Here is a 13,234-nt window from a genome sequence, read left to right as displayed (position 1 = left end):
GTGTAACATTTCATTTAGGCAAAAAGCATTAACGTCACGAAAAAAGGTAATTAGAATTTTGTGTGAGGTTCACACAGGTACATCATGTAGGCGTCTCTTTAAGCAGTTGGGAATACTAACCACAGCCTCACAGTCATTTACTCACTTATCAAATTTGTTAACATAAACCCATCTGAGTTTGAGAGTAACAGAAATATTCACAAATACAATACCTGAAGGGAATATTATCTGTATTACTCTTTAATAAGTCTAGCTATGGCATAAAAAGTGAGAAAGGGGTGAAATTACAGCTATAAAATCTTTTCACAATTCACCCATTTAGATAAATTAGATGACAGATAACAGAAGTGTTTTAAAATATAGATTAAAGATGTTTCTCCCTAGCAATTCCTGTAACACAGAAGAGTTCCGGACCAGAAATTGTTACTGTTGCTGAAAACCTGTAAATGGCCTACATGTATTCATACAAATATGTCTTGTCTATATATACAAGGTATTCCAAAATCTTTGCATGAAATGTGGAGGAGTGATATATCACTTCATGGGGAAGAATTTCTGTTTGAAGGAAAATGTTCGCTGACAGTTCCTAGTGATGCCAGGCGTCTTGTTATTGAATTCTACAGCCCTGGGACAATGAGATTTCACCAAACTAGGATGGTCTGTTGCGTACTATCAGTGCATTGAGACAGTGAATTTCAACAAGAAAACATTAAGAATGAGTGTCCAAGCGGAGAAATGTATTTTACAAGCTCCGTCTACCATTTCCACGTGGAGCAGACGACTGGATCATAAGTGACACACACTACATACGAACGCCACAGAGTGCTACACCATGCCATTAGGAAGCGTCAACAAACATTTTGTCACTATTAAAAGTTGATCTCCATGACGTCATCTATCATCCCCACAAGTTTGATCCAAAGACTCTGTCGTTTAAAAACCCTGTAGTGACGTAGACACTGAGACAATTAATTTAACATAAAAGACAGTGGGTAGCAAATGTCAGGAAAAACCCCAAAACAGGATGAGAAATGTTGAACATGTGACATCACAAATCGCGTACCTCGGCACACATGAAGCGGCTGAACTTGGGCGTGAAGGGATGACTGAGCAATGCAATACTTGCATTCGAGCAAACGGTGCAAATTTCGAACACCTTTGGTAAATGTGATCTGTTGTAAACGTCGAACTTACAGAATTATTGTCCTCATTGTAACAAGGTAAAAACAATTCTTACTTTGAGTTTCTTTCCTTTTGTCTCCTCATTTTTTATTTACAGACATGTAATAACGACGCAATTCGGAAGCTTATGCTTATTTACTTGCGGCACAATACGGGAGGTTGGTTTTACTGAATTTTGCTATAAACCTGCGGAGATTGCGAGACAAGTAAATAAAATAATAAACCTACCCTGAATGTTAACACATAGTCGTCTAACACAACAAAGAAGTATATCCTGCCAGACGCAAAACTCGATCCCTGATCCCCACGCACTAAAATCGTACACGTGAACTCAGAGCCACACCGACGTAAATGCTCGACTTGGGTTGGGATGATCAGACGCGAAATACAGATAGGTTCAACTGCTGAATCCACTTTTGGGGTATATATATAAACGAAATTACTGGCCTCTTTAATACGAGTATAAAAGATGAAACTATTTTCAGGAACCTTACGAGACTTTGAGACAAAGGTTTGTGCTGCTATTGTCAGATTGTTTATGTCGACGACATTTCTGGTGAGCGCTCCACATTTTCATTTTACTCTCATTCAGTAGACCTATTTTAATAGTATCCTCAATAGACGACTTACTTTTCGTCAAACATACTGAGTGAAATAATCGGAGAAAATCTACAGAGACTACTATTGAAATAGGTTCAAATGGCTCTGAGCACTATGGGACTCAACTGCTGTGGTTATTAGTCCCCTAGAACTTAGAACTACTTAAACCTAACTAACCTAAGGACATCACACACATCCATGCCCGAGGCAGGATTCGAACCTGCGACCGTAGCAATCGCACGGTTCCGGACTGCGCGCCTAGAACCGCGAGACCACCGCGGCCGGCTATTGAAATAGGTCTAGTACTATTAAAATAGGTCTACCGAACGGGGGGAAAACGAAAACGTGGAGCGTTCACCAGAAATGTCGTCAACACAATCAGTCTGACAATAAAAGCACAATTATTTGCCTCAAATCCTCGTTATGCTCTTGAAACTAGTTTGATCTGTTGTACTCGTTTTAATGAAGCCAGTAATTACATTTTCTGGTACAGTACTAAATACGAAAAGAACAACTGAAAGGTGCATAGGAAATAATAGACACAGCATTCATTTTCGAGTAGCATTTTTTTCACATAGTTACTTAGTTCTGTCACTTTCTCACACTGTTCGACCAAAATTGCTGTTGGCGTAACAATAATGTTACATACCTGTGTTCCAGAGAAATATCGATAGAAGTAGACATTGAAAGTTTTTATTAAGATATTTCGAAAAGGTTTGTCCAAACACAGCATTACCCTAGCAGAATTGTTTATTCGAGAGATCAGGTCTAGGATCTACAGAAGGTGTGCAATTTAACAAGTCTTACCAGTAAAAACAGGATTAGTTATTCCGTCAGCAGACCGTTTTTTATTTGAGAGATTCGCCTATTTTAACAAGAACGTAAGAGATCAGACAATGTTCATCCATTTAAGAACCGTGCAATCTCGTCTGTGTCTCCTTAATTTAACGCTTATTGTGGTTTAACACCGAGGCAAAACTAGAGATCTACTTGCCTGTTTTACTAAATTGTGTGAAAGTAGTGCAAAAACTAATATCATACTGATGGAATTTATGTATATGGCCAATAGGCTAGTATTACCGTTAAAAAGACACACTACACTCGGTACTAAAGTACTCACACGAATTGTTTCTTTTTAGAAAACAAATTTGTATCTAATCTTCCATACGGTAGCCGACTGTAGTGGCCGAGCGGTTCTAGGCCCGCCAGTCTGAAACCGCGCGACCGCTACGGTCGCAAGTTCAAATCCAGCCCTGGGCATGGATGTGTGTGAGGTCCTTATGTTACTTAGGTTTAAGTAGTTCTAAGTCGTAGGGGACTAATGATCTCAGAAGTTAAGACCCATAGTGCTCAGAGCCATTTTTTCTATACAGTAATTTATTCAAAGAAAACATTCGGAACACGAAAACAGTGTTGGTAGCGGTGGAGACTGTCTCAAACTTTTAGTGCAGACACAAAACCAATGACAACAGTTTAGGTCTCATATCTAGCAGCCACAAAATAGCGACATCATGACTCTAAAATTACGTAACTGGAAGTTTTAGTTTAGTGTGTTGACAGTGTTCACTGAATCTGTTTGAATAGGGAAACCTTTATACATGAGTTACTAAATAAAGATGTCTGGTGCAATGTTTAAAAACTGTAATATGAACACTTACCAAGGACCCATATAATGGGAAGCTTTGCATTCTTCAGTGGTGCCAGATCATACTCCTTCCTCTCGATTGTGTCTGCCTGCAATAAGGGAAGATCATATTTAGCAAGACATGATGAAATCCCCTCTTTCGTAGTAAAGAAAAACTCAGGATGAGAAATGGAGGGCAATGGAATACAGGACCTGAGACGCACAGCAACAGCTGCAATACATTGTTTACAAAAGTGGGAACAGGACCAGAGATATTACGTTTCTTGCGTTAAAAGATTTTCACTGTCTCTGGCGTAAGCGCCAGTTATCAGCGCGAATTCCCATAGCGTAGAAATATCTCTGAAGTGAGGATTGTGTTCTGCGCATGTTGTCGACATTAAGCTGAAATTTTCACATTATCTCGGGTTGTCAATGTTTGCTTAAGGCCAGTTCATATTGGCCGTCACGTCACGTCACGTCATCGTTTCATGGGAAGAAAACTTTGATGGCGTCGTCCTGCTAACATCGTAAGTTAACGTATTTTTGCCTCGCTCACTCGTGTTGTGGTTGTGGATTTCATGCGTTTGTGTTTTCGTTATCTTTATTTTTATCGTTATCATTTGCTTTCGTGGCAAATTGCAATGTATCATGACAACTTGGATATTTTTCTCCGTTGAGTGTTCTTACACAGGTGAGGTCAGATATCTGAAAGCGAAAAATTATTACGTTTTGCAATACGGAACAGAGCCGCCCCCACAATGTATGTAAATAAGAACATATGTTGAAGAAGCAATTTCCATTACATTTTAACTGAAACGGTCAGCTTTATCAAAGAAGAAAAATAGCTGTTTACGATGTTATTAGCTACATAAGAAAAACCTTAATGAATAGAGTAAAAAGGATCCATGTATTTCTTTGTGCCCATTGCTTCATGTGCTTGAACGTAAAATATTATTTTCCCTAGTAAATAAATGTTGATGTTTTGAAATGATATTTCACTTCTCAGTACATTATTAAACATAACTGATCAAGAACATACGTTAAGAAGTATGCATTGACCGCTAGCAAACTTTGTTGTTGTTAGTTACTCAGTTCCGATGCTATGACTTTTTGTACAGCTATCCGGTACTGGGCTAAGCAAACTGACGTGACTTAAGTGTAAATACACGCTGATGTGACGGCGCAGTGACGTGACGTTCGTTCTGCGCGACTACGAGATCACTTGACCACGATGGCACTGTATACTGGCAACTCAAAATCTATCCTGCGCATCTTAATGCTCACTCCAGAGATATTTAAATCTGCATGGATTCCTTATGATTCACTAATCTGAATTGAACAAAAGCGTGTGTATACAGAATAAAACAAACAAAGAAAAACATTGATATTATTCTTTGCACTAATGCCATAGTGTTCTATTGCATGATTTAACATACCAAGAAACGTTTCAGCCATTAAGTGCATGTGGAAGATGTCAAAAATTGTTTATCAGTGGTAAAATTTTACAATAGATTTCTATCATTGTACTTTATAAACTAGGATATGTGTCTTAGATCAGTTCTAGTAATCTGTAAAGTAATGTTTATATTTTATGTAATTCCTATTGAAAATTCGTTATCTGAGCCAATGAAACATTCTTCTAAGATGGGGGCTAAGGAGATTCGTATGTGTGTATTTTATAACTCTCCTAGTCTTGAAAATGTGTGATGTTCTTACATACACGAAATAATTGTTGCAAGTCGTGTTATGTTAAGTACTTTATCCACCCTCAGCACTTCTAGTTGTATATATCGAAGTAAACAGCAACCAATTTCATACAGGAAATTGAATTCCTCAACCAGCTTCGGCCACTTAGTGCCCTTCTTCATAAGCCAATAAAGGAAAATACACCACAAATAAGTAGACGTTAGATAAGAATTTTAAAATTGAGGAAGAAAAGTTTAAGAACTTTAAAAATTAAAGGTAAAAGGATACAGCTAACGCATTGTTTAAGAGTGTGAACAATAAGATGCATTCAGCAAATTGCTGTGATCCTAAGAAAATACAGGAGTAATAAGTAATATAACACTGAGTCGTTCGGCGTAACGTGAACGTTTTCGTTGACGAGGCTACGTACTGAATATCCATAGCAAATTAGTTGTTATATATTTATTCCAATGAAAGCCAGATTCTGTTGCTATTTGGCAGAGAAAAATTGGAGATAAGCGATCTGCGTTTATTGACAGTTGCAGATTCACAAAAAAATCCTTAGTCAAATGTGTAAGTCGGGCGAATGGAGACTACAAAAAACTTTGTAAGCAATTCACCTTAAACAAAATCATGTCGATGTGCCCCACCAGTTCGTGATGTACACTAAAAAAAGAATCTTGAAATGGCTAGTTCGTTAATTTAGCCGAAACTAGTTATATAAAAAAAACTTGCTATCTTGACTAATAAAGACTTTTTTCTAGTCCACAACTTTAAGACAGATTCCTTGCGGCTGCACTGTAATTTTATTTTGATGTTTACCTTGTATATGTCCTATATGAGTATAAATTTCATTTACTTTATTTTGATTTTTTTACATACTAAGTATTTAAAAAGTATCATATATTCCTACAGGAGGTAGCACTGGTCAAAACTAAAAGAAAAGTTCCAATAACAATATGATCAGAAACCGACACGTCTACCGATATGGGCCTATCTGTTCTCTCATTCCCATCTTTCTATTACGTAGACACTATAGGCAGTGCTGCAGACGGTTATCACAAATGCTGAGACATGCTTCAGTCCTTCTTCTCACCCTTTCAAATACAACTGACTCCATTCGGACTGTGTCAGGTGCATTGGTGTCACGTTCCTGCGACGTCTACACACTGCCGACGGGTTGGGCTTACACGAATGACTTTAAATGTCCACATAGACAGAAATCCGATGGAGTCAAGTGTGGTGAATGGGGAGGCCAGGCTACTGGACCTTCTCGGTCAATCCATCGTCCGCTAGGCCTTTAGGTGAGGTATTATTGCACGATCCGTAGAAAACAGAGTGGTGTCCTATAGTGCGTAAACCACAGTAGATGTCTTTCTGGAAGGGTAACTTTCTCCAATAGCGCTGGTAATTCATCATGCAGAAACAGGTGATACACAGCACCTGTTAATCTGTTTGGTAAAATGTATGGCTCTGTGACTCTGTCACCGACCATTCCTGCCCATACAGTAATACTGAAGCATTCCTGATGCCTCACCTCTATTATTGCTCTAGGATTTGAGTCTGGCCATACGCTCGCATTGTGGTACTTTTGTATGACTTTTCTTGTGACTCCCGTCTTATTTGCAAATAAAATGCAAGCTGTGAACTGCGAATCATCAACAGTCTGTAGAAGATGGCCATTAGCAGAACTGTAATCGGGCATGGTGGTTTGAGCTTTCCTGAAAAAACAACCATTCAGATCTGCGCAAAGAACTGCAAAAGTAAGACGGCCTACGCCACCCGATACTGCCACAGTACTCGACGTAAGTATATCTCAACAGCTATTAGATTAGATTAGATTAGATTAGTTTCCTGACATACAATTATGAGAACTTTTCTTCTGGTTATAACTAATACTGCCTTATGGAATGTGTGATAAAACTCAAACTAAACTACAAAAATTGGCCAGGTGCGAGTAAGACATGCGCACTGAGGGTTCCGTACAAACTCAATTATATGTATAGACAGTTCATTCATTCCGGAAATCTAGGATCTCGACTATTTTTGCTTGTTATCGATATTGATAGTGGTAAGATATCGATCTCAGTGATTCCTAGATTTCCGAGAATGTTTAAATTTCCAGGTTTGACGTCGGATAACAAATGACAAAAAATTTTTTTTTTTCATGTGATGCAAGTAAGGATTTTTATTTCTTTTAGTTGTACTGTGAACCTTTGCTTCTTGCCAAATGTCATGATTGTAAGCTAACGGGAAGTAGCCTATAGGTCTTGATGAGTGACTTCGCGAGTATCAAAATATGTGACATAAATGGACGTATCTTTTGAGTGCATTGACTTAGAACGTTCAATTTTTTACAGCGCCAAGGGACCATAGTCCTTAGTGTCTGGTTTAAATTTCACCTTGAAACATGAAACTTCGTGAGAAAAAGGGGTCTTAGCAGACGAACAGACAGAAAGTCAGATAACAAATGACAAATATTTTTTCCTGTGATATAATTACATATTTGCAGTTTTCCGCCGAGTCTCATTTAAACCACAGTTTATGAAGTTCATGTTTATCACCATTGAACTTACTATAAAACAGAGAGAAATTTTGAAGAAATGCAATATTTTCAATTTATTTAGTTTAATGTATATCCTACAAGTGACTGTCCAAGTACTGGAATCCTGAATTACACGGATGTAGCATGGGACATAAGTGTAGAATGAAGTCATTTCTAATTTATTTTAACAATTAAATTAGCGTTACAAAGTTGTTGTTCGTATCTTATCTTCGATCACAGAGAAGATACCAACATATTGTTTTTCTTTAAACATAAAAAATGCAGTTTCATGCCCAATTACTTTAGTTCTTAGTGTCAATGGCTCGACTTCTAGTATTAAATTAAGAGTAATTATTTATTTACAATTGATAGAACTTATTCTTTTCTCCATTTTGTTTTCTTTTGAAGCCAGACTGATTGACTGTTTTGTTTCATGCATACAATACTCATGACAAGAACGTGTCACGATTGTTTACTGATTATACTGCTACGTGTGTCGCGAATTACTCGATAACAGACTCATCACGCTTATCAGATGATAAGGTAACAGTTTACAGAAGACAGGAGAAACAGACGTAGAGTCAGCGTTATTTCCGTCCCCCGCAACTGGCACGGCAGAGCCGCTACGTGGGAAACCAAACACCAAAGGTCATAGGGGTCGTGGCGAGTTCAGTCTAACACAGCGCTCGAAAAATTTGCAGGTGCTAAAATGCGAATGCTCTGAGATTCCTGCATACCTCCATTTACTTCAATATATCTCTTATTGGTTCAACCGACTGGCCGAGAGTTATTGCTTTTCTTCGTGGGACAAATGTTTAGTGTTTGGATACTTTGCTTATTTTATTTTTGAGCGAAATAAAAAGAAACACTAGCGATAATGCTGGTCATAATTCGGAAATGGTTAGCTAGTTAATCTGGGTCCAAAGAAAGGCAGCTTGGAAAGTAACGTAGTTTTAATTTTATAAACATAAAGGCAGGCAGTCATACATGTGGAGATAATTGCGATTTTGGAACCATTTTAAATTTCACTGGTCCTCAATTTGCGCACAATTTAATCGCATTTTTCACCGCGCTGGAATGATGTGCTGTGAGAATTCGATTTCGATCGAATATTATTTGTGTTCTTTAAAACAAAATTTTTCTGTGCTAAGCACTTAACTTTAGGCATAAAACAGGCTATAAAATTAAAGGAAAAGAGCGTTTATTTAGTAAAAGAAGGTTGAATAAATTATGCAAAGATGATATTAACAAATCATTTTCTATGTATAAGTCCCCAAAAAAAACTTTATTTTCACACGACGTAAGCATGAAGTTATTTTAAAGATACTATGAAATAAGCTGCTAGCCGAAACGTAAGTTTAAAACAAAAGTTTGTGGAACATAAGGCTAAAAAGAGTCTGTGTAGTTATTATAATAGTTTCCGAAGTAGGACAATTAAGACAAGTGAAATTATTTAAATTTTATGTAATGTCAGTCACTAGACTAAGTTTCGTGAAGCTTTATACAAGAACCAGCAATTTGCGTTGTGTTAATGACTTATTTTCGTAGGAAGGATGTAACATTGGACGACAGTTTCCTATAACGTACAGAAACGTATTATTTTGGACCATATTAACTTTATTTTCCTGCTCCAAGAATTTCAACACATATCCAATTAGAGATGTACGTTCGGGTACATCTGGCACCGTCTGTACATGTACGTATGAAATAATTTTTGCTGTCTGCAGCTAAACCAGTGTACGGTGACAGTTATCAACAACCTTTTTTTCAAATTCAACTCGAAAATGTTTTCAGAATAGAATTTAGTGACACTGACCACATGCAATAATAAGCTGTATGATGGGTTGTGCACTTTGGGTGTCGAAATAAGACATAATTGTTGATATTTTCAGACGTCTTAATCTCATCAGCTTATAGCTGATAGTATACGTAAATATGACTCAGAAGAATTGCTTATGTAGCAATATCAACGGCATGAAGTGAAGATGGTCTAAGATGGAAACAGATCATACAGCTAGCTATTATATGTTACCAGGTCTGTTGAAACAGTTATTATAAAATTTGAAAGACTTGGTTTGTGGGTGTTTTGTGTACTAATTACCAATAACTTGCAGGAGAATTGATCTAAGAATGAGTTCTACAGATCTGCGTAGTAGTTAGAGGACATCTACTTGCGAGCTGGTAAGGCAACTGTTGAACAGATCCACAGTGAGTATTACACTGGCGGGTGGTAGTCGCGACACAGAGCAGATGTAGGGTTAAGCTTTGACCGGTGATGGGGATCCCAAAGTATTAGTGTTTAGGCAGAGTAGGCGTGTTGTCTGTTGCGTACCAGTGCGGTGCGATGTCGACACCAGCCGAGCTGTGGCGGTCGCGTCGGCGGCCGGTACTCACCATGGCTGCGGGCTGCTGGGGCTACCCTGCGCTCTCCTGGTGGCTGTGCGACTGCGGATCTTGGCGGACTGATGTGCCGTGCTGCGTTCTGCGGTGCGGCAGGTCCGCGGTCTCGGCTCCGCTCAGGGCCCGGCTTAAATAAAAACAGCGCCTGCTATATTTGCAGCGGTGTCGGCCGCAGCCTTGGCCGGCGTCAGCTGCCTCCGTTGTGCTCTGCTTTCGGACCTGGGCACGGCGTTCTTTGGCGGTCTGTGACCGCTCGTGTCCCTCACGCCTATGACTGTTTAGATGTGCTGCAGCTTACCTGTTACCACGTCACGCCAAGTTGCTACGACGTCATCTCCACTCGCTAGGTCTGCTGCTGCAACCTCAAAAATAGCTATTATTTTTGTATTCAGCCCTGAACTGGGAACGTTGAAGGCCACAGTCTGACTAAAAAGTAAATAAATTGAAGACACATACAGGATAATTTTTACAATGGCAACCAGACATTTTATAATGCTATTTATTAGGTATAACAGAGCAGTTTTACAGGTCCCACCTGTACTGGAATTATGTATCTTCTAAATTTTACGTTTACGAGAACTCAGCAGATAGCAGGAGTAATTCGCTGTCTTAAGCAGCGCTGCATAATACGACAGCAGCAAGTAAGTAGCTGGTTTCCACAAACGACGATTGAACCACATAGCGCGGCAGTGAATCATGGCAGTGAGGAAAAGTACGCGAGCAATGAGAGTCAATCTTTTTCGTGGTCAATACGTAAGGAAACGGCAAGTGTTCTGGCGCGAAACTCAGATTTTTCTTTACTAAATATTTGTTACTGGAGTCCACTTCTGGCGTAGCAAAGCCGGCCGTTATGGCCGAGAGGTTCTAGGCGCTTCAGTCCAGAACAGCGCTGCTCCTACGGTCGCAGGTTCGAATCCTGACTCTGTCATGGATGTGTGTGATGTCCTTAAGTTATTTAGGTTTTAGTAGTTCTGAGTCTAGAGGACTAATGACCATAGATGTCAAGTTCCTTAGTGCTCAGAGCCATTTGAACCATTTTTTTTACGTGGCAAATAATAGCCGGAGCCTAAGCGCTATCACGGCTTTAACATCATAACGACGCTATGCAGTAATTCAGTTAATTCAGTAGACAAGTGAATACTGTTAAATTACCGAAGATGTACGAAGAGCTACGAAGTTTTACGATGTCAGTAAGAGATTTCGGCCTCGTGCCAATCTAGCTAGTTGACGACAGATGTATTCGAAGCCTGTTCTCACGTGATAGTCGGTTTTCCCATGCTCACGAAACTTATCATCTTTTTGAGATGAATCGTTTCAGACTACTGCGTTATTGCTGTTTTATTATTTCAAGTAAATTAACTATCTGCATGTCCACTTACAATCAAAGGTAGCGTGCTTGCAACTCCTAAAGAATCCAATGCGCTGCAAGAACTCGTTCGAGGGACATCTACGAGAGACTCACGGAAAACGTGTAGGAGGAAATCATCCTACGCGTCGATTCATTGAGATTATCCTCGAAATGATTAGCTGAACCACCGTAGTCTCGGGTGGGAAGCCATGACAAATTACATTGCATGTTACCTACACCACTTACTAGAAAATCGCGGCTAAACTGTGACTCTTATGTGGGTATAGTATAGCGAGGAAATTTCACGCAGTTTCGAAGCGACACTTTCTTTAGGTGACTTCTCACATTGAAAATTACATTATTCTGCACACGTGATGTTCGCTGATTGTGGAAAATGCTCCTGGGCAAGCGCGCCCTACAGCAAAAAACGAAGGGAGTGAAAGGACTATTTTATTATAAAACGGCCTATCAATGGAACTGCTTATGTGTTCAAAGTCCAGGAAATTGTTAAATATTGCTTGGTCATCAATTCAATAAAAAGATGGTGCAGTTAACGTAAGTAACACAAAAGTAATTCGCTTCTTATTTTAGGAAGTTCTTTATTCTACTATAATTCTTTAATAGGTCCGTTGACAATGAAACAGTCATTTTCTTACGTTGTTTTTCGATGCAGGACACCAGCATCCAAAGTAACCTTCGCCATATTTTAAATATGAATAATCATCTGAAGATGAACCTCTCGGTTCGAAACCGATAACGGCGCTATTGGTTACTTATAGTTAACATTATAAAAGTGGCTGGTTGTTTTTTTTACTTTATTGTAAAAATTAACAGTCACCGTCTCGACATATCAGTTCTCGACAAAAAAAGCATTAAATTTAAATCTCTTATACTAAAGTAAAAAATGCAACTTTTTGCCTTACAACAATGCTTAACTCTTGCTTCCGTTCCTAACGAACTCGCTACGGACTGGGTGTTAAACTACTCACATTTGGTCCCCAGGAGACATCACGTTAATACTGGCTAGGTAGCATCTAGTTTTTATAACGACTTCAATCCGGCAAGAAAGAGAGTCCACAAGTTCTTTCAGTTAAGCAATACTCTGCTGAAGTCACTCCTAGATGATTAAATACCGTAGTCCTAACGAACTGCAGAGGTGCTGACTGCAATGTTTCGCCTGCTGTTCCAAGTAGTCCCAGACATTTTCTGTCACGAGTTGTCGGACCAGTCGAGATACGATAGGGTCCTTGAGTGTTCCTCAAAGAGGAAGAAAGGCTAGTGCTTACGTGAAGTCGACAACGAGGTTATTTACAGACGGAGAACAAGCTCGGATTAGGGAAGGAAATCAGCCGTGCCCTTGCAAAGGATCCAACCAGTCATTTGGTTTAAGCGATGTAGAGAAATCACAGGCAACCTAAATGTGGATTGCCGGACGGGGATATGAACCATCGTCCTCCAGAATGCGAGCTCAGTGTGTTAACCACTGCGCCACCTCCTTCGGTGAGTGTTCGTCAAGCGAGAAACGTACGCGTGCAGCCCAGTGAACACGGAAACTGTCATTTTGGAAGACGAGAGCGGAGAGCGTCCAAAGCATACTCATGATGAAGATGTAGGAGAAAAAGTTACACTTGGTCCAACTGTGCATTGCATGCAGTTCCCTTCACGGTGCTGGCTAGGAAACTGAATGAGATGGACTTCCAATCACAGAGAGCAACAGTTACTGTCGCGTCTGAAACCGACAGTCACTGACAAATATGACACTCATTTACAGACCCAGTCAGTTAGGATCTTCTTGCTAACACTGTTCATCGGCCGTGATACGTGGCTGGGAGTGGTATACCATTCCTTG

General features: G+C 39.5%; 1 protein-coding gene across 3 annotated transcripts in view; it reads right to left on the bottom strand.

Annotated features, from left to right (window-relative positions):
• Window positions 1-13,234, bottom strand: part of LOC126272537 (adenylate kinase isoenzyme 1) — a 99,120-nt gene that overhangs the window by 34,790 nt on the left and 51,096 nt on the right. For 2 of the 3 annotated variants that reach the window (XM_049975456.1, XM_049975455.1), the window contains exons 2-3: window positions 10,032-10,164; window positions 3,441-3,516 (exon numbers count right to left, since the gene is read on the bottom strand). In XM_049975456.1, coding sequence (XP_049831413.1) covers window positions 3,441-3,516; window positions 10,032-10,034 — 79 coding nt within the window. In that variant the 5' untranslated portion in view covers window positions 10,035-10,164. The remainder of the gene's footprint in view (window positions 1-3,440; window positions 3,517-10,031; window positions 10,165-13,234) is intronic. The other variant, XM_049975454.1, reaches the window with a different exon arrangement.

The sequence above is a fragment of the Schistocerca gregaria genome, chromosome 5, assembly GCF_023897955.1.
Source record: "Schistocerca gregaria isolate iqSchGreg1 chromosome 5, iqSchGreg1.2, whole genome shotgun sequence".
NCBI lineage: Eukaryota > Metazoa > Arthropoda > Insecta > Orthoptera > Acrididae > Schistocerca > Schistocerca gregaria.
Note: the sequence above shows the minus strand (reverse complement) of the source record. Positions and strands in the feature narration are given on the sequence as shown.